The 21,582-nt window shown below is 39.4% G+C and overlaps 1 protein-coding gene across 6 annotated transcripts in view; it reads left to right on the top strand.

The window, feature by feature from the left end:
• ccser1 (coiled-coil serine-rich protein 1) overlaps positions 1-21,582 on the top strand; it is a 123,709-nt gene that overhangs the window by 69,794 nt on the left and 32,333 nt on the right. Inside the window, exon 11 of one of the 6 annotated variants that reach the window (XM_074670301.1) lies at positions 4,531-4,579. The exons of 4 other annotated variants lie outside the window; for them this stretch is intronic. In XM_074670301.1, coding sequence (XP_074526402.1) covers positions 4,531-4,579 — 49 coding nt within the window. Of the gene's footprint in view, positions 1-4,530; positions 4,580-13,304; positions 13,338-21,582 lie in introns of all 6 variants that reach the window. One more of the 6 variants, XM_074670302.1, reaches the window with a different exon arrangement.

The following is a 21,582-nucleotide window of genomic DNA, read 5'->3' as shown; positions in this document are numbered from 1 at the left end:
CCTACTTACTTCTTTTATGTCCATCAGTCTCCCTGTCCTTTAATATTTCCTTCCTTCTCCACTAAATTTTAGGATTTTATAACTCTTCTTTTTTCAATTTTTTTCTGCTTAATAATAAAATGCCCTGTTACCCCCTTTCTTTCTCTCTTTGCATGTTTATCTATTTACTTTGCTTTGATCATTCTCCATGGTTAAATTGTCTCCCACTTTTACCCTCTATCCTCTGTCCACATTACCCTTTTTTTCCCTTATCCTTTCTTTCTTTTGTCCCATGCATAGCATGTTTCTCATCTTTTCACTCTTCTCATCTTCCAGGTAAGCCTTTCACCTGAATCCTCTCTTCTCTTCTCTTCTCTTCTCTTCTCTTCTCTTCTCTTCTCTTCTCTTCTCTTCTCTTCTCTTCTCTTCTCTTCTCTTCTCTTCTCTTCTCTTCTCTTCTCTTCTCTTCTCTTCTCTTCTCCCCATCTCCTTTATTTCAATTCTGTTCAACTTAAAAAGTTTTATTGGCGTGACAAACATACATTGCCAAAGCAAGTGTGACATAAAACAAGTGTACACACAGTTAAACACACTTTACAGATGTGCAACAAGCATGCTGTGTAAAAACAGTGAAAACAAGAATAAGAATAAAACTATCAGTTTTTCTTTGTAAATTTTGAAAAAAAATTACAGCAATTAACTCCTAAGTATTAGCAACAACACTAAAAAGTGTACAGAATGTTTTATAGTTATAAATACATATAAGGGACCAGTCAAAAAAACCTGGGCACACACCCTCAATCACTGTAAATGAGGGTCCTGGGCCTGGTCTGTCCTCCTGCTCAGGGTTCATGGTGGTTTCAGTCCGTTACAAGTCCTTCCCTTGTCACAGCACACCATCTCCTTTATTACACTTCCTCTTTCACCTTGCCCTGCCCGTCCCTGTCACTGCTCATCCTTCCTTACAGCTTCTCTTCAACTCTTCTGAAACCTACCCTTTCTCTTCTATTTTCCTCTATCTTTTCAACCCTTTGCTTTTTTTTGTCTCTTCTCTCTTCACCCTGTTCAAGGCCAAGACCAGAGTTGACAGATACAGTTGGGACCTGTCCATGTGCAGTTTTTATGATTATGTACTGACCGTTATTAACCCCCTGTTTTGATGTTAAATGAATTATGCTGGACTTTGAAGTTCACTTCTTCACACTGCAGAAACAAGTAAAAACGATCAGTTTGACTTGAAAGGAGAAACTATCAGTGCTCATCAGACAAAAAACACTTATCTAATTACTCAACCAGCAAAATCCTTGTGTATGATAGTGACAATGAATACCCTGTGATGCTTGCTTAACATGAGATCTCAATCAAACTTATTATACTTGAGAGCTTTAGAGGGCATGGCTGGGTGATTAAGATTTTAGTTCAACAAAAATAAACAATGTAAGTGCAAATGCAATGCTTATGTTACGCTTATTGCTAAATATTATAAAAACAACAACTACAAGAGGAAAAAAAGGAAAGGTTACACTTGGCATTTAAAGCTGTATGAATACTGATTGCATGACTGGCAGAGGTAGTTTTAATTTTCAAATCCCATAAAGGCCATGAAAGACATAAAAAGCAACAAGTCAAATCAAAGGCACAGCAGTTTATCTGTGAGTTACAATTTCTATAATATCTAGTGCTCCAAAGAAAGTCCTTTCCTGATATGTTGAGGTCTTTGAACGAGTCAAAATCCAGATAAATATGTGACAGGTTACAAACTGGGATACAGGAAAAGAAAACCAGTAAATTAATGAATGCGTGGGTTCTGTCTTTAAAATAAATTCTTTGTACATCCCAACAGACAGCCAATTACTCTGTGAAGTCAAGACTCAAGTGACTTTGTCTGCTTGTCCACAGATATTTATTGTACTATGATACATCATACACTCTCATGTCAACTCACATGAATACAATTTAACCTCATTGTGCGTATGCCATGTGACATCACTACCCATGGCATACTTCTTGTAACTCTTAAAGGGGAAACAGCTAAACTTCAACACAACATCCAAGCATACTGGAAAACAGGGGAAACAATACAATGCCAGATTTTTTTACTGGTTCAAGAAAAGAGCTAGTGATGTGTTTGAGTATTCTCATTTAGCAGACTTTAGTGAGTCTTTGTCTTGTCAAAAGAAATAGGGCATTGTTCTTACTTGTGTTAAAGTGTAAAAGCAGACATATACTTGCACACAAACACAGGTAAACATAAAATGATTGACAACAATCCCTGCCATAACTACAGGACTATTGCAAATCACTAGACTTTCTCATCTCACCAGATAGATAGATAGATAGATAGATAGATAGATAGATAGATAGATAGATAGATAGATAGATAGATAGATAGATAGATAGATAGATAGATAGATAGATATTTGATAAATGAAAGAAGGGCATTTATTAAAACTCTATGTAAAGAAGAATATGCTATTTTATTACAGTTTTATGTGGCCATCAACTTTAAATATTCAAGACCTCTTTCCATCTGCCAGATGGAAAAATTGTGTGTGTTTGTGTGTGTGTGTGTGTGTGTGTGTGTGTGTGTGTGTGTGTGTGTGTGTGTGTGTGTGTGTGTGTGTGTGCGTGTGCGTGTGCGTGTGCATGTGCATGTGCGTCCGTGCATATGTTGATACCTGATAAACTTATCTTCATGTTGTAATTAAATAATCAGCGTTGTGATGTGATGCTGGACAGAATACTATTGTTTCTCTGGGACAGCAGTTATCTGTGCTCATTAAGTACTTTTAATTACAGTTCTTTAATATTTTAATTAATGGTAAGATTGTATATGCCTTTGCAAGCTTCAGAAACACATACTTCATATCTCTTGTACTTCATCCATACAAGTAGTACTGTAGATTTGATTTGTCAACATTGAAATTATGTATGCAGTGCTGTTTTTGAATTTGTCGGTGCCAAGTGTTGAGACTGCAAGTTGTTGTGCAGGACAGAAATACCAACAGACCAATTTTTGGCTGAATGTAAGTACTTCCTGGAGACTCAGCTGGTCACCTGGCAACCTCATAGTGACAACAATAGTACAAATCTCCAGGAAGTTAGCGCATTGCGCCAATAATTATCTGTACATAACCTCCTCTAAAACCAAGCACGGTGCCTTAACCCTGCACCAATTTACAGTCAAGACTTGAGATACAAACACTCACAAGGTTGTTTTCTAAAAATGTAAAATGTTGCTATGACTCCAGTTTTTCAAATGGTACTCTTCAACAACGGCTGTTGCAGCAGGTATATATAACTATATATTACGCTTTTGAAAAGACTATGGTAAACGTGGTGCCAGTTTTACTTAAAATCAGCTTTAATAAGATTTATAATAACAGGCTCGAGCTGGCCTGTTAAGCATTTTAAAGTGTTGTTAACAGAAGATTACGTAACATTAACATTACCATAACAAAGCTCTCAAACTAATACACTGCGTTTACCACTTAAGCTAAGCTCCTGGATAGACCTTCATATTGAAGCTAGAGGGCAAATTATATTGCAGGCCCATTAATATGCAGGCAGGAAAATGCAGACCCCATATTCAACTCTTCAAATAAATTACTATTACAATGGCAGGATAGCAGCATTATCATTTAAATAAAAGCTAATGCACTAACTGTGTTTTTGTTTTTTCTCAAAAGAGGACACTGTTAACTTATCAATTTTATTTTTGCAGTTTATATTACAGAAATTAAGAATAGCTAGAAACAGGAATAGATCACTCTCAGCTGGCACATTAATATGGATAGGGTAGCTAACCATGTTCAGCGAAATACTGTTGAAATTCTTTTATTTGAACATCAGCACACATGTTTGCACAGTTGTTAAAAAACCATGTACCTGTCTCACCACTTCTGAGCACATTGTTGTAAAATGGGTATGACATTTGTATTCTTTGGCAAGCAGATCCCTGTGTGGGTACACGAAAAACAGCCCTGTGTGGGAACATACAGAACAAACCTCCAGTATTTATAAGCCCTGTACTCAGCTGAGGTGTCACCCACTAGCTCTATTTATTCCCCTGTTCATCAGATCTAGTGTCAGTGACGCAAAACATCATACAGCACTCATCAAGATTACAGAAAGGTAGCAGGTGAGTCCTTTTCCAGTGTGCAGTCAGTGCGTGTTGCCAGGTCTTTGAATAGACATAGGAGAATATGTATGTAATGTAGCTGTATGGATATGCTTACACACGACCAAGGCATGTGGATGTGTCAGTCTGATGAAAGTTGTTTTGTAAACGTTGTCTTGAACCAGCATTCAACTTTTTATACAAATGAAGCCCTCTTTTTTTGCAGCCATTTTTGTGTTATGAAAAAGAGCAGTCAGACACTGGTCAATGCATTTCAGGAGTAAGACAGTGTTGGAGGATGGTTTATGATTGTTGTGAAAAACACAAATTGAAGTTTTGCCTTCTCCAATGTAACAACAATCCCTCTTTGTCTCCGCCCCCTCTTTGTTTTTATTGGTCACTTTTTATGTCAACATGTCTTTTGTTTCCAGGGCATCAAGGCGCATGGGAGCGCCACTTTGTCATCAAGGAGACAACTGAGTGAGTGGCTCTGTTCTGATATCACCTGACTGGACGTGACTGTGTCTTGTAGTGGTCAACCTTGATGTACTGTACTAGATGGAAAAGCAGGGGGTCTTTATACAGAGGCTTGATTAATCTGCAAGGCTGATGTAACACTGATCTACTGTTGTTTTACCTTATGTATCAGCAGAATTATTCTATTCCACTGTCATGCCTGGCGTGTAGTTTTTGATTCTACAAATCTAATCTAGTGTTAAATAGTCTTTGGACTACGTGGAGGATACTTAATACATTTGGTCAAGTGAGTTCAAAAACTTTGGCAAACATTGTACTACCTGAATCTACTGCTGGTTATGTGAAGTAAAACAACAATATATTGTGTAAGAAAAGCTAGCTTATGTATCAGTCAAGCCTAGTATGGAGACCCTCTAAGTGAGGAATGCCACCTGCACTACCTTGTCCTGTTATGTAGACAAGAATGCCGCCTTTTGTAGCCCACCTATCTGAAACACCCCACCCGATGTGATCGTGACCCTAAAGGATCTTGGCACCAAGATCATCTTATTTTAGTCAGAGCAAAAGAACAGCTCTCAAGTCACTGAGATGTAATATTTTATGTGGTTTATGTAAAATGGGGAGAAAAATCTGTTCAAGCATAAACCAGTTGTACAGATGATTTCTCCTTTATCACTGTTCAGTGGTGCAGAAAGCTGTTCTGACATAGGTTCAGATAGTGCACAATGTTGTCCCTTTGTGTCATCTAGGCTCAGAGGGCTTTCTAATGCTCCGCTCAAACATACCTCAAAGGTTAAGGCTTATTGGAAAAGACAGTAATGTGCATTATACCACCACTGTTTATACTTCCATAATTCAAGAATACATTTTGTGCTCTCTACTTTGATTAGTGACATGAACACATAGCAACTGAGTAACCTATGAGAGATTTACAAGTTCTGAGTAACTAGGATTTAAAAGTGTTTTTTTATTTCCCCTTACATGTACCAAAAAATTCTCCACTATGGAGATTAATCAGCTGCTGGTCAGTGCAAAAATAGTTAAATTAATGAGCAAGACCTCATAAAATCAAACTACTGTTTCTACAAACTGTAGTGTGGATCACTGAAGAGAGTATGTTGCATGAGAGTTTGAGAATTTTCCTAAGTGTCAACTCCTCCTGAGAGGAATTCTAAACAGAGAGTTTTTTCTTCTAATGTCTATTCCCTGCTTTGGCTTACCTACCTGCACTTTTGTGCTTTGCAAGTTGAGCTTGCATGCTTTCAAAACAAAGGCACCGATGTGTGAATGCAGAGTCCCAGCCCTCTTCTTCATCCTCCTGTTTATGTGTGACCTTTAACCCTTTCTGCCATTGCACTCTGAACAATAACCCTTACCTGTCACAGCACTTTAGACCCTTTAACCCATTTGACCCTCTAGACCTCAACTATACAGACTCTGACCTCCCTCTGCTCCACCAGGCACACTTTAAAAAACACACAATCACACATTCACAGATGAAGATATTCACACGTGCTCATGGACCAGATTCAACACAGAAATACTCAATCGAGACACATTTGATGTCAACCATTAACTAAAATGGATTTGTGTGTGTGTGTGTGTGTGTGTGTGTGTGTGTGTGTGTGTGTGTGTGTGTGTGTGTGTGTGTGTGTGTGTGTGTGTGTGTGTGTGTGTGTGTGTGTGTGTGTGTGTGTAGATATGCTTCCCATGAAAACAACCCCCTGTGAAGGTTGAAGCAAAAAAAGACAGTAACAGCCATTAGAGCCTTTTTGTCCTGTCCATTTGCTCAAGGACACCCACTTCCATGTCTGTGTGAGAGTATTTGTCTGTGTCCATGTGTCTGTATGTTTTTGTATTGGTTTATTTTTACACAAACAGGAAATTTGCTGCAAGAAACCCCACATGACGTGTGTGTGTGTGTGTGTGTGTGTGTGTGTGTGTGTGTGTGTGTGTGTGTGTGTGTGTGTGTGTGTGTGTGTGTGTGTGTGTGTGTGTGTGTGTGTGTGTGTGTGTGTGTGTGTGTTTGGTCACTTGTAGACCTGCTGTAAGTGCCAACAAAATGAATGGCTGTTCCACATGAATACAGAAAGACAAAATAAAGTGTTTGTCGCATAGACTGTAAAAAAAATGGACGTCCGCTTGCTCAGCTCAAAGTGAGGTCTCCACAAAAACTGCTGTACAGGTTAAAAAACCCGGCTTTCCAGTCATTCCAGATGGGCTGTGGTCAAACTTTAAAAAATTAATACTTCTCATAGAAATGTTTCTCAGGTCTGATTGTTGTGGTGATTTGAAGATATTATTTGGCTGTCTTGTATTCAAGTCCTCTTTTTTTCTGAAAAGTTTCGTTTCATTAGTTATACAATGTTAAAAACGAGGCTTTTCGCAACGTGTAACAATGATTGAAAGATGCTGTTCTCATGTATTTTTTTCAGGGATTGAAAAATATGTTGAGAGTCAAGAAGTGATCAGACTCTCGAAAAAAAAAAAAAAAAATTTGTCATCCAGCCTCACTCAGATTCTCCCAGAATCCATCATCGTCTCTACTGCGCAGACACTGGCTGCTACCAATGGCTGCACCTGTGACGGGGGAATTTTAGCTTCAAAACCGTACAATGATAAATGGCGGGGCCACGCTGTCCACGTCTTATACAGTCTATGGTCTGTCGTCATGGCTGTGTGCTGAAATCAGAAAGCTTCATGCCGTTTCTTCTAGGTCCACTAGATGCTTGAGCCAAAGGTGGTGCATTTACCTACTCCAGAAGACCTTTTTTTATCACCTCTCATCATCTCTTAGAGGCCATTTATGTAAATCACAGCCCCACTTTGATCATTTGAGTTAAGAGGTGCTTTTTGGGGCCTGGCCTCCCTCAGGCTCAACTGTATTTGGATTTGCATTCTACAAACCAATAGCATAGTAGCACCGAGTGGTAGATCTAGAGTTCAAGCTTTGTAAAACATCTCAACTCATCTGTTCTACTCTGGGGCTGGTCCTCTTCAGATGGAAAACTGAGTAGCAGTGGCAGGTGGAGTGTGAGAAAGAAAGTGTGTGTGTGTCTGTGTGCGTGGGTATGCAAGCCTGCCCAGCAGCAGTCACATCGAGATGAAAGATTCCTTTACCCAGGTGGAGGTTGCATGCCGGAGGAAGTGTTGAGTGTGTGTGTGTTTTGCACATGTGTGGTCGTTGTCCCTTCTGGGGTTGAATGAGGGCAAGAACCATTCCCTGTTTTGAGTGTTTCTGTGTGTGTGCATCAATGTGTGGCTCTTCCACGCTTTGATCCTCTATTTTGGGTATCCATTGTGGTTCCCCTGTTGCCTACTGCAGACTGGCAGATGAGAAAGTACAGGTGTGGGGGAGTGTGTGTGCATCTGTGGATGTGGTTTCCAGCTCAAGACAGAGATTGTCAAGGTAAAACTGGATTCATCCGACCTGCCCCTGCCATCTGCAGGTGGTGTGTTTTTAGAAGAGGCAGAAGCCAAACCATTACCAACAACTGCACTGCACTGGCATACGAGAACCTCAGAGGTGGGTGCTGTCTGTGTGGGTGTGTGTACATTTGTGTGTAAGCACATGAGGCTAGCTCCAATGCTGGCTAGCTGCCAGAGCACTTATCTAACTGTGATCCACAGCGCTACTCGCTGTGACTCCTAATTATAGACAGAGGCACTCAAACAGACGCATATACACACAGTCTCTACAGGCTCTCCTGTGTATCATTCACACTAATGAGGCACTCTCCCCCAGGAAGTAGCCACACTCCTCTCAGCTTTTTGATAGAGGCCACAAGGATCATCTTCTTCTGCCAGCCTTCTTCCTAGTCTTCTTCACACGGAGGATACTCGAACCATGCATGACAACAGACAGAAACAAAAAGAGTGAGGATTAGTAGAAAGAAGTAGAAGTGTGAAGAAGAAAGAAACCTGATGCTGAGAGTATAGTGTCAGAGCTGAAGAAATGGAGCAAAAAGAAAAAAAATGACTGGGGATGAAAAGAAAGCTGCTGGGGGGAGCTGAAGAGATGAGAGAGACAGACTGCCAAAGAGTGAAGAAGCCAACAGATAGAGATCATGATGAGGGAATGGACGGCAGGGGACTTGGAATGGCTTGTGAGAGGGGTGCAGAGAAGGAGGAGAAGAGATGGGAGAATATTTGTTCTGTTTACTTATTGAGATCCAGGATGTATGATCACAATCCCCCCTGCAGTCCCACCGGTCTTTTCTGCTTCCCTCTATCTTTCTCCCTCCTTGTTTACTCCTTCATCACTTTCTGTGTTTCCTTTCCCCTTTCTTTGTCCTTCCCCTCCTCCTCATCCTCCTCCTTCTGTTGTGTCACAACATGGTGAAGATGGCACTCATTCAGAGGCTTAGGTCGCATTAGCAAGTCATACGTCGCATTGGGATATGTTGCATTTGATAAAAATGTCCTTTGTGCAGAAAACCAGAATGACTTACAGCTTTTGGCCCAAACCTGGATTTGTTTGGATAACGGAAAGGTTTCTGTTCATGTTTATAGATATTCAGAGCTATAACAGGCCATTTACAGCTCCCTGCCAAAAGTCTTTTAGATAATAACAGCTTCTATCCAGGCATTCAAAGACATATCAGCTGGGTGTGCAGCAGTATCAGTATGGCATGATATTATCATCCTGGCTCATGAGATACAATTATCATGTTGCTGATGCCAAATGCGGATATTATCCTTTTAAAATGAAATGTCTCTAAAAACAGTTTGCCCTTCCAGTTTTACACAAATTGCCTCTACTTCATGATATTTGACAGTGGAGCCAGTAACATTAACACCACACTATCCTTTCAGAGGGTTTTCAGACATCATGTCATCTTAGAATGATCATCTTGACACATTATCAACTATTGAAGAATAGCTGGATCATATTCATAGGCCATGTATTCAGCATTGAGTCATGTCTTATACTATCCTATCCTGTTATATCATTTATAGTATCATATTGTATCGTACTATATTATTCCAATGGTTGATGCATGTCCTGTTGACTGATATCAACCTATAACTTTGCATAAAAACACCAAGAGCTGGCAAAACAAGCCTCATGTATACGTTTGGGGCTGTTTGAATGGGGTCCAGGTGGGATATTTATAAATATTGATAAAATAACCCATATGTTTATTAGAAATGGCTCAATTTTTATTACAATGCTGGCTCATATATTGACCTTAAATTTGCAAGAGCTACATCCCTAATTTTATGATAAGGTACCTTCAGTACCTGTGGCATTTTGGGAAAAAGTAGTCTATTTTCTTGGACACAAAAGTTTCATCACAGTGTGTTTAACTCAACAGCCCTAGGACCTAATTGAAACGTTCCCAGGTAAATCATAATTAGTTATTCCTGGAATGTGCCCACCGTCTGTGTCCTCCAAATAACTTTATCAAGGTAACACCAGCACTGCCATCGTTCCCTCGTAGGTAGTGCTGACAGAAGAGAACAAAGCAAACAGAACAGAACAGGACAGGACAGAAGGGACTGTGGTGGCCACCGCTGCGTGCCTCTCATCCAAGCTAACCCCACCTAGCCCCAGGGGCAGCGCGAGGAAGAAAAGAGGGGGGCTGTCAGCAGAAGGTGTTTGAGTGTGGGTTTGTGTGTCAAAGAACCAAAAGCAGAGAAAAAATGACTGTGTGTGTGTGTGTGTGTGTGTGTGTGTGTGTGTGTGTGTGTGTGTGTGTGTGTGTGTGTGTGTGTGTGTGTGTGTCTGTGTCTGTGTCTGTGTCTGTGTGGGAGTCTGTGTGGGAGTCTGTGATCTGTGCCCCCATGTATGGCTCATCCCCCCGCGGGCAGGGCAGAACGGCACAGGGAGGCGGGCACCTAACCGGGCACAGATGGTAGCAACAGACAGGGACGATGGCGACATAAACACGTTAATAAATAATTATCTGAACAATGACACTAGAGGAGAAGGAAGGAGGGGGACAGAAGGACAGGAGGGGAGAAGGAGGACATAAAGAAGACGGAAAGATGAGAAGACGATGTGAGGAGGCCGGGAGGAAGAGTGACAGGAGGGGTGAGAGAACGGGACAGGACTGGAGGATGGGGGAGGTAATGAAGAGAGGAAGCAAGAAAAGAAAACTTGGAGAAGCAGAAGAGTCAAGGACAGATGAAACAAAGAACAAACACAAAACTACAAAGGCAGGCAAGAAGATAAAGTTTTTGAGCTGTAGGAAACATTAGCAGCTGTAAATCTCACACTCACCATATTAGAATGGTAAATCTCAACAAAGACTAAGCAGCTATTCTGATAGGTTCTTAGATCTTAAATCCAGCATTAGAGCAATAACAAAGTTCAGAAGCTTCTGAACTGCTTTAAAGACACAATCTTCAAAGACGTTAGCAGACTTACGGTGGGTAACAAAATTGAGATATCAAAAGGATTTATAAAAAAGGAAAAACAACGCAGGAAGCGCATAGTACAGGTAGGTGAGGAGGTGAAGGATACAACTCCCTGAAAACATGTCAGAGAAGAGGGAGAAGTCAGATGCTATCTGGATAGGAGATGTGAAGAAACGCATGAAAGCAATGCTCTCTTCAATGACAAAGTGGTGAGAGCATTATGAGGATGAAGCATCAAGCGTGTGTTGGTGTTTTTCCCACTTCTAAGTGCACACACAGTCTGGGCTACACTCTTCTACATGCTTTCCTGCAGGAGTGTGTCATGTTGCTGACCTATAGCTGCTCTTATCAGTAATGAATGAAGAGAGGTCCTCTCTGCCACTTGAGCCACTCTCTGCGGCTTCTCAACCTCTCTATCATCTCCCTTGTTCCTCTTGCTTTTTTCCCCCATCTGCCACCTGTTTCTCTTGCCCCTCTGCCCTTTTCTCTCTGCCTCCTGCTTCCTATCCTTCATACCAAACACCAGCAGAGGTCCAGAGTTTGACTGCAGCAGGCAGAAGGTTTGTCCAAAAGGCTGAGCAGTGATTCAAGTTCTAAGGCATCAGGAGGCATCCTGTTTTTTCTGTGTATGCCTTCTTTCTCCTCTTTTTTTTTTTTTGTTTTATCAAATAAAGTGTGCTTTGCTCTGATACAAGTCCCCTTGATGTGATAGCGCAGTCAACGTGCAGTAACTTAACTGTGTGCCATACTTTCTCTTTACTGTGTTGCCCTCTGTGTAACCTCCCTTCACTGATTAATTCAGCTTTCCCTTCCTCATTGGATATTTTACTGCTCTAAACATTTCTAAAGAGTGAGTGCAACAATGGTCTGGTAACACTTGTGAAGAGAAGTCTTTGAAATCCATGTCCTCTGCATTATTTCCTTTGTGTGCCTTACACTGAAACTTCTTGGACAGATGCAGGGCATCAGAGTATTGAATCGACAAACAGTGTTCCTGGTTTAAAAGAGACATAGTTCAACTTCTTCAACAAAATACAAAGCAAACTGTTTTTGTTCGAACGTTTGAAGAGGATGACAAATAAAGGAGGGAGGGCACCTGGTTAAGAATTACCCCCTCTGTAATAGGATGTAATTTCCTCGACAGAAAACCTGTGATTTAGTTCTTAAAATGGGCTTTTAAAGGTAAACATCACCCTGAAAGGATTGTAACCCTCTCCTTTCTGGTGGAGCTGCAGTTTGATTTGCTGGTTCCCCTCCTTCAAAACCTCTCTTTAATACACCAATGCTTGCCTTGACACATGCTTTAATTTACAATATTTGCCACCAAGCTTTTTATATGGTTATTCAGACACAGACATATTTTCACGCTCTTCACTTTGTCTTAGATTCTCACCGTCTTTACAGCTGTAAATTTACTCAAATATAAACACAGTTATTTTTACTTCAAATTATATAACATAAACATATTTACCACTGCACAGTCTGAGGCTGAGTGCGTCTCACCACCTATATATAGGCTATGAGTTCAATTTCGGAAATCCTAAATTGAACTGGCATCTCTACTCCTTATCCTGTCGTCCTGCTCTTTGATCCTCCTCTCATCTGCCACCATCCTCCTCTGTCCCTTTTCCAGACCACCTACTGCCTTGGCTCCCTCTGCGAGTGCTGTTTCTTTTCATGGCTCCTCTCCCTCTCTCTCTTTCCTCCTTTCCTCCTTTTCTTTCTTTCTTTCCATGTAAGATCACTACAGCTTTCAGTGACAAACCAGTCATCGTATCTTCATAAATGAAGTCTTCTGCTTCTGTGTGTGTGTGTGTTTACTGTGACTACATGTATGAATGTTCTAATGAGTGGATGTGTGTTTGTGTTTTGAGACAAAGATAAATAAACTAATTTTCTTTTACTTCAAGTTGAATTTACAGCCGCATAAGAACCCCCTCCTCACACATACTTAATAGAAGCCATTACTTAAATCACATACAGAACATGTAGGCCATGATTGGCTCTCTTTTATATTCACATAAAATATCTTCATGCTTTGGGCTCTCCACCTCATTTTAAAGTTTAGAAACCCTTGAAGATGCTTTGAGCAGCATGTTCTTTTGTGACTGTGACTGGCTTTCTATTTTTTTTTTAATGATTAAGAGTCCATATGCTGGATTGTTTTGTTCAGTCTTGTGCTCACGCTTGTGACCCATGTTCTTTCCAATCCATCTCCGCCCCCTCTGTGTGTGCCCCCCTCTATTATGTTCATCCATGGATTCATTGCTGTGTGTGCTCCATGTTCATGTTCCATCTCACTCTGCTGTCTCTCTTGTGTCTCCTCTTATGTTTTGCCATCCATACATGTCTACCTCCGGAGCAGTAGGCAGCATGGTATGACGGAGGAATGAAACAGGTATGGGTGTCTTGGTTGGGTCAAACTACAAACCTGGGTCTGAAAATTGCTTTTCCCTGCTCCCATTTTACTACATACTAATGGATATATATTCATTATTTTATATCAAGTCTTTGTGCAGCCCCATCATAAGGACAAGATACGAGCTCTATATGAAAATTTTGCCCTTATTTTTAAGCTTTCTGTAAGTGATTGATCTATCCTGGCAGGCTAGAATATGTAATGGTCTTTTCGTCCTCCAGGCGGGGATAAGCTCACAACCAGCCCAGGTTTGTATGTGCCATCTGCCATCTATCCATCATTTATCTAACCATTCATTGTTTAGCCTGTTTCTCTCTCCAATCAAGACAGCTGAACATTTGATTTACCTTCGTTATGGTAAATGTGACCTCATGGGTGTATTCCAAAGCAATCTAATTCTATGTAGGTCTCAGTGCTCTCAAGTGGCTTTCTCATCCCTGCCAAGTCTCTCTTCTCCTCTCCTCTGCCCCCTCATCCCCTGCGCTCTCCTCAAAGACGGGAATCAAATTCCATCTGTATCGCCTAAAAGCGTGTGTGAGAATACAGAAAAAAGAGGAGAAACAGGACTAAGACAGTGATGGATTACCGCACGACAGCCACTTCAGAGAATTGAGACTCTTTGTCTTACTGTTCATTGGCTTGAGGAATGATTTAATTGGGTGATTTCTATCTGTAACATAACAAGATGAGTACATTTTTAATATGGGGATGCTGATTTCTTGGGTGCTTTGCCTTTCAGATTCACAGATTAAGCTTTAACTGGGACTCCAGCCTTGCATTAACAGATTGTGACAGTTTTATTTGAAAAATAATGTCGTTGTCACTTAGTGATGTTCTCAAAGTAATAACCATAATGAGGCTTATATTTTATTTATTCCAAATCGTTGTTTGAAATTTGTGCTCAGACATACATGAGTCTCTTACGGTTTGTATAATATGTTTGTTAGACTCAGCAGTGATTTGAAAGCTGGAACTACCTGTCTGCTGTTGATTCATACTGAATGAAGCCACAAGTGAGCTATTTTGAGTGAGGTGATTTGCAAAACTCTGATTGCATTTCCTTGGTGGAGCTGGGTGTCATTTCTCTTCCAAAGTCAAATTTGTTACTTGTTGAATCCTGTTCTTTTGTGAACTGGAATTCAAAATGCTATGCAGCATTTACGTGTATGTGGATCCGACGTAAATCGTTGATCAAACTGGTTGTTTTCTCCCAAGAGGAGCCAATACTGTTATATTTTTGTTTGTTGTTCCTTTTGCTGCAACACAGCTTTTGTTACATACATTTTAGGCTGTTAGGGGAGCAAGCGCTGTGTTTGTGTGTTTGTAATGAAGATAACACTGTTGTTTACAGAGGTACAATTTAAAAGGTTAACTTATGGTTGCTTCTGAAAACCGACATCATGCAGCAGATTTGGATAAATTTCAAGACACTGTTTGCTAATAACCTCAGGCAAATCGTGTCCTCTGTGCATTACCCTACATTCCAGGACCCTGCAAGAGACTGATTTTGTTATTTGATTGTCCAGAAGCAAAACAACACAGGCAACTGATCAAATGCACAAAGGCCTGTTGTCTGAACCAGAGCGGAGCAGCATGAATCTGCTTTTGAAATATTTTAGCCCGAGATGAAGGCCATGTCATTCAGATTGTCTCCTGAGTGTTTGCCATTATGGTACTTAACCTTTTACCTGCCCTTTGCTAATGATGTGGCTGTTTTGGGTTGTTGTTTTTTTGATTGAATAGAGGGCTTCATTTTTTTTTTTTGTCTGAGGAATTATACTAGCTATGAATGAGATAACAATAGAGGGCTCACAATTTTTATCTGAGAGTGCAATGGTATCACTTTCAAATTAATTCTAATATAATGCAACATCAGACAGTTGGATATTGATTGGCTTAGGTGACAATTCAAATCAATGAGATGAAATATGATTAGTGATAACCTCTTTTAAACAACAGAGGGTGCTTGATAGCGGTGTAAATGCATGGCAGCAGATGGATCTCTCTCAGTTTTGTATGCATTGCTATGATTAGAGGGTGTACCTAACCCAAGTATATTTGCCAACTAACTTAGCTTTTTTTAACCATGTAGAATTGCCTTTTGTTATTCAAAAAAAAAAATAGAGCCGAAGCTAATCTGCTTCTCAAGGGCATGCCATAAGGAGTATTTGTAGAATTGAATGCAGGTTCACATTAGTTTTGTACAAAGAGGCATAAAGGACAAACTTTGTCCTTTCAATTTAAACTTATATATTTTTTCCATGATAGGAAATATAGTAACAGTGATTAAGGAAAGTACACAAGCAAAATAAGAGGACTGCAAATAATTGTATTGGATTCCAGGAAACCATCATTAACTACAGTATATCATAAGTTTAGTGAACTGTTACATCAAATCTTTTTAAATTGCTCAATAAAGTAATCAGTGAATGAATGGGAACATTCTATTTGGTATTTGGTAAATCACTGCGTATACATGTGTGCTCATATGCTATCGAGTTTCAGCTGATATCAAGATGTGCATATTTTGAGCAGTATGAGTTGGTGTTGAGAGTGGGAGAACAGCTGGAGCATCTCAGCATGCGAGTTTCTCAAAGGGGGTATTGAGATTATCCTTAGAGCACAACAGGAAGCTACTTAAACTCTCCTTGAAACTAACCAAGCATGTCCTCTTGCTACAGTACACTATCCCAAGCATGAAGGATTCATGCTGTGCCCTTGCCTCTATGGTGAGTGCTCTATTTGGTTGTTTATCCCTGTGCTGGACATTCTTGTTCTACTGGGTGGTTAGGATCATATCAGACTCTGATGCTTTTAGCTGAGGATTTGTAATTCCTCTGTTTATGCGTCTGTTTTTAGCTCACAGTGGCTTGGACATGCTTTGGTGGTATTCAGTAGCAGCCAGCCACTCCATTTTAAATTAGAATAGAGCTAAAACATTCAGCTAATGAAGTGATTTGTTTCTTGCTAGCCAGCCAATGTGTCAACATGATGGTGCATTTGCCTAGGGAGGAAAGAGGGAGAGTGTTAGTGATGTGGCTTGTAGCAGACACACACACACACACACACACACACACACACACACACACACACACACACACACACACACACACACAATAACATGTTAAATATTATCTCCCTCTCGCCCTCTTGTCTGTGCGAGCCTGCCTGTTCCTTCATTACTGTGGTGGAGCAGGTCTTTATTAATGAAGGGACATCTGTTTCATGAAAGCAGAAAGATGCCTGCAAGTAAGAGAGGGATGGAGGGGGTCTAAAGAAGAGCACACGCACAGAGTGAGGCAGAGCTGGTGGGTGGCTGTAGGGGCTTTGAGGCAGAGTAAAAGAACATAAAAAGGCAAAATGAAGAAGAACAGATAAGCAAGACGGAGAGGGGAAAAAACAATCAAAAGATGTCGCTCTTTCAGACAGGAATCTTCTCATAAAGATTGATGCAGTGTTGAAATGAGGCCTTGCTCTCCCACCCAAACAGTTACATATGGGTACAAATCACATGCACACATCACATATATCATCATAAAAAAGCTGCCACTGGCATAAATTCCTTCACAGACATAATTTGCCTGGAGCTAGTGTGAAGAGGTAAAGGATTTCATTAATCATAATTACAGCACAGGGCATAAAGGGTTAGGTAGAAACTGCGAGCTAATACAGCCACTTTACCTCAGTTACACCAATAAGGCAATTAGAATGGCATTCTGATCAGCATAACAAGAAACAAGACCAGCTATGTTTGATGACTCATTGACATACAGAGGAGATTTCACCATAAACCTTCATTTTGGTTTTTACTGCCAAAATTTGTTTGACTTGTGTATTTAAAGAGTTTTAAGATCATATAAAGAGGGACAAGAAGAGCTTTCATACAGTCTGACATATTTAAATAACAAATTAATGACCTATCTTTTTAATGGTGGCATTAAACTTTGTTTACTGTAATATTGTGGACTGAATGTTTAATCAAAGTATAATTCACAGGCAGTGTTGTTATATAATCACTTCAAATGTCTGTCACTTAGCAGGCAAGGTGTTTTTAGGACAAAGTCAAAGATGCTATTTCACACATTCCCAGCTTCACACTGTTTTTCTCACTTTAGAATTTACCCCAAAATAAAAATAAAAATATAAAAAATCACACCATAATGAATAAATGTATTTTTTAAAGTGAAAATGGACACCTTCATGTAAGGGTTTGACACACTGTCCTATCTTGCTTTTAATCAAAAGAAAAAAGAGAAAACTGCAGTACCAGCAGTGCCCACTTGAGGATGGCTCCCAAAGCCACCAAAAGGAGTTAACCAGGTGTAAAGTCTATGACCCCAACCCAACCTCTTTAGTTTAGATCAACATTTAATATCATTGGAAATTGTTTTTGTTCTTACTTTTACCTAGCTAAAAGTCTTGAGTACAGCCAGCCATTTACATTTTTATGTTCAAAACAGATGTCACAGAAAAATGAGATCAGTTTACTGGTTAAAATTAGGCACTAAATTATGCAGAGAAAGCTCATCTAGTGGGCAATTTAAGTCCAAGGTGACAGGTACAAAAGGAATTAGTGAGTAAATGAAGTAGATGAGTGGTTTCTGAAAATAGTCGTTGTTCATATGGAAGAACATTGGACTTTAAAATAAAGGTAATATGGATATTGTACTGCAGGTTTAAGGTCAGGCACCAGCACTGAAGGATTACACATGTGAGTGGCCAAGGTCACAGAGAGTCACAGTAGGATCACAAGGTCCCCGCAGAGGACCAGGTTATAACTGACAGTCATAATTAGGCTAATTAGAGCAACAAAACCATCATCACAGTGGGTAATGACCTGGGCAGGCCAGCCACAGTGATGGATGGATGGATGGATAGATTGATGAGAAGGAATGACAGAGTGAGAGCAAAGCAGGTAGAAGAAGCACCCTAATTAGGGTAAGGCTAAGGGATATGATGGATGGACTGGTATTACTGAAAGGGAAAGATCGACAGGCTGACATTTATATGTGTGGTCATGGGGAGAGGAGGGATGGAGGCATTAGCTGTCAGATACCTCTGGTATGTCTGTCTGACAGAGCCTGTTGTGCTGCAAAATGTCTGGGTGTTTTCACCTGGCCAAAGTTCAATTTCAAGCTTTTATGGATATGCATGACTGCAGTCACTGGAAAAAAAGTTGTCTGAGGTTTTTTTTTTTTTTTGATGTCATACTTGCTTTGATCGCACCAGGCTAAAAACAGACAGGGGTTAATGTAGATTAATAAGTACATACAAACAAACATAGACATTGATCACGGAATTCTCTATTTCGAAGATTTAACACATTTAGACAAACATGTTTAGGCTATAGGTTTTTGAGGATGTCAAATTACACTTCTAAGATCTTTTCTCCTACTTCTCATTTGTTGTTACTTAAATGCATACATATATGTATTGGCAAACTTTTTTTATGTGCTGCATATTTTGCTGCATATTTTGCTAGTATTGTTCGAAAAATAAACAAATAATGCATTGAACTTTGACCAGAAATCCCTTATGACAAAAAGAATCAGCCTTATTTACCAGTTTATTAAACTGTAAAGTTACCTTGAGTGTTTAGAAATTATTATTATTATTATTAATAATAATAATAATAATAATAATAATAATAATAATAATAATAATAATAATAATAATAATTATTATTATTATTATTATTATTATTATTATTATTATTATTATTATTATTATTATTATTATTATTATTATTATACTGATAATAATAAAAGCAAAAGTGCCCAACTCAGCTGACCACTTGTGCGCCCAGAACCTTAACTACACAAACCCACCACACATTCATTAAAGGGTAATAGGACTTAATGAAAAAAAATGTCTGGAGAAAAAAAAAAAGTAGTGACATGAGAGCAAAAGACTGCAGTGCACACACAGGGGAGAGGAAATGAGGAAATGATTATGAAATAAAATGCAAGAATGCAGCAGCGTAAGATGTAATTTTTACACAAGGTTAAGTACATCAATTAAAGAGAGACAGGTGCAGCTGAGTGCACAGAAGGCAGTGTGTAAAGTATGTGATTTTTTTCTGAAGACACAAAGACAAAGTGTTATTGCATTTTGGTAAATTTAAAGATTTCGAGCTTAATTGAGAGAAGAAAACCTGATGCCAGTTTGTGTGTGTGTTTGTTTTTCTAGTTTATGGAACACACACTTTGAGACTCTGATGTATCCATGCTCGCTCAACATCATACAGTGTGTCAACAACAACTTATTCAGGAGTTTGCTTTCTTTTCCGTTCCTTTTATTTTCGCTTAGAGGGAATCAAAAGGTAGAATTGTAAACTGATCCTGACAAAGGTTGCTGCTGTTAAAACGCAGATGTGAAGCTGCTTTGCATCACTCTTTGAGAAAAACAACCTCAGGGGCTAATAGTATTTTGTCTTACCTCTCTTTGAACTCTCTCTTTGACAGTTTGAAGGTGAGGCTTCATGTGGGTGGAAGGATTAACTGTGTTGTACTAATGCAACACAGAGTCAGATAAGTCAGACAGCTATGCTGTATGAGTGCTAGTCAATCTATCCTACAGTCATTGTAATCTTTATAATTTGGATGCTGTTGTGAACGTATGGAGAAGGAAGAGTTTGCAAATTCAGGCTAAATAATGCTTGTAGGTTGATTTGCTAACAGTTTTATCTCCATGCACTGTTTTTCCATTGAAGGCCCCGCCCAAGCCCAAGCACAAGGACGCTACCTTTAGCTGGTACATACTGATAATAATAGTTTCTCCTTTTGCTGCTATGACTATCTCTAATAATCAGTGACTCTGAATCCTTTCTTCTGTCAGTCTGCTCAAGAAACCGTAATGCTCTGACTATCACTTTTTCTCAAAAGATACTTTTTCCAGAGGCAGATGTCGTTATTGTGATTCATAAGCTGCCATGATGTTGAGAGGATTTACAGTCAATGATTGAACCTGACACTGAATTCAGTTCAGAAAATTATGGTAAAACTACACCTTCTGACACATGGAATGAGACATTACTGAAGAAATCAAAGAAATAGGCCTCAAGATATGATTTGAATGCAAGCATTCATGAATTAGTGCTTATAACCAGCCAGTTCAGTGCATCTTTTCAGATTAGTTCTTAGTATCGGCATTTGGAGGTATGAATGATTTCACACATATTGCAGTGATATCTTCAAAAAGGCCTGTCCTTGGTTTGAAGAGTTTGACTCTTGAGTGATGCAATACAGACAGTGCCTTAATATTTGGTTTTGCATCGGCTGCTGCGAGTCATTTAGATGTTCATTAAACTCTTTTCTAAATGGGCCTTAACAGCTTAAATGAGTTTTTCATTGGTAGATAATAGAGGAAACATTACTTAAAGGTCAGATCTGCACTGATATAAGTAGGGAAATAATCCTGACTTCTGGATATCTGCCCTTTTTAAAGACATTTGCATAATGTTATCATTTGCTGCTTTTAATTAATAATAACCACTTTTAAAATAACACACAAATCCTGTCTTTGATTTCATGTTGGATTAATTAGTAATAGTTAAAGATTCAACAAGTAGACACTGTAGCTCATGCTGATGTTATTCTTAACAGTACTGGGATTTAAATGCATCTGTACATTCTCAATTATATTTTGTCTTGTCTTATAAAAACCTCACTCCAGGTTTAGCTGAGGAGCTGATTAAGAAAGGGAGTTGGAGAGGGTATGCAAGCATGAGTAAAAGGAGCGAACATTTGATGAAGTAGAAAATTAGCTGAATATAGCAATGAATTATGTACACACTTTACTGCGGGTTTCAGGCCGTTGTCATAAGAAAGACGAAGAATCTGTAGACAGTTCTATTCTCTTGTGTTGCCTTAAGATATTATGCAGACTTTCCTGACTCCTACTTTGATCTGACTTCCTTTAAATAGCTCCGTAATCAGAAAGGTTTTCTTCAGGAGACACATTTCTTCATATACATATAACTCATTTATAGACCCAGTTTTTAGTGAAACTTGCTCTTAAAATCTTTTGACTTTTTTACTCTCGCTGTATTAATTTGGTGTGCTCAAAGAGACACAGACTAGGAAAAAGTTACAGGATGAATAACACAAATTTAAGCATTTTTCTGAATTTAGGAAGTTTGGATATTTGTCATTCTCCTGCTACTTTGTGATCCATATCCACACTTGTTGGAAAAACTTCACCAGTAAGTTCAACTTCAAAGAGA

The sequence above is a fragment of the Halichoeres trimaculatus genome, unplaced genomic scaffold (assembly GCF_033239565.1).
Source record: "Halichoeres trimaculatus isolate MK-OKI-2021-1 unplaced genomic scaffold, fHalTri1.1 fHalTri1_scaffold_5, whole genome shotgun sequence".
Classification (NCBI taxonomy): Eukaryota; Metazoa; Chordata; class Actinopteri; order Labriformes; family Labridae; genus Halichoeres; species Halichoeres trimaculatus.
This window is presented reverse-complemented; position numbering and strand designations above follow the sequence as displayed.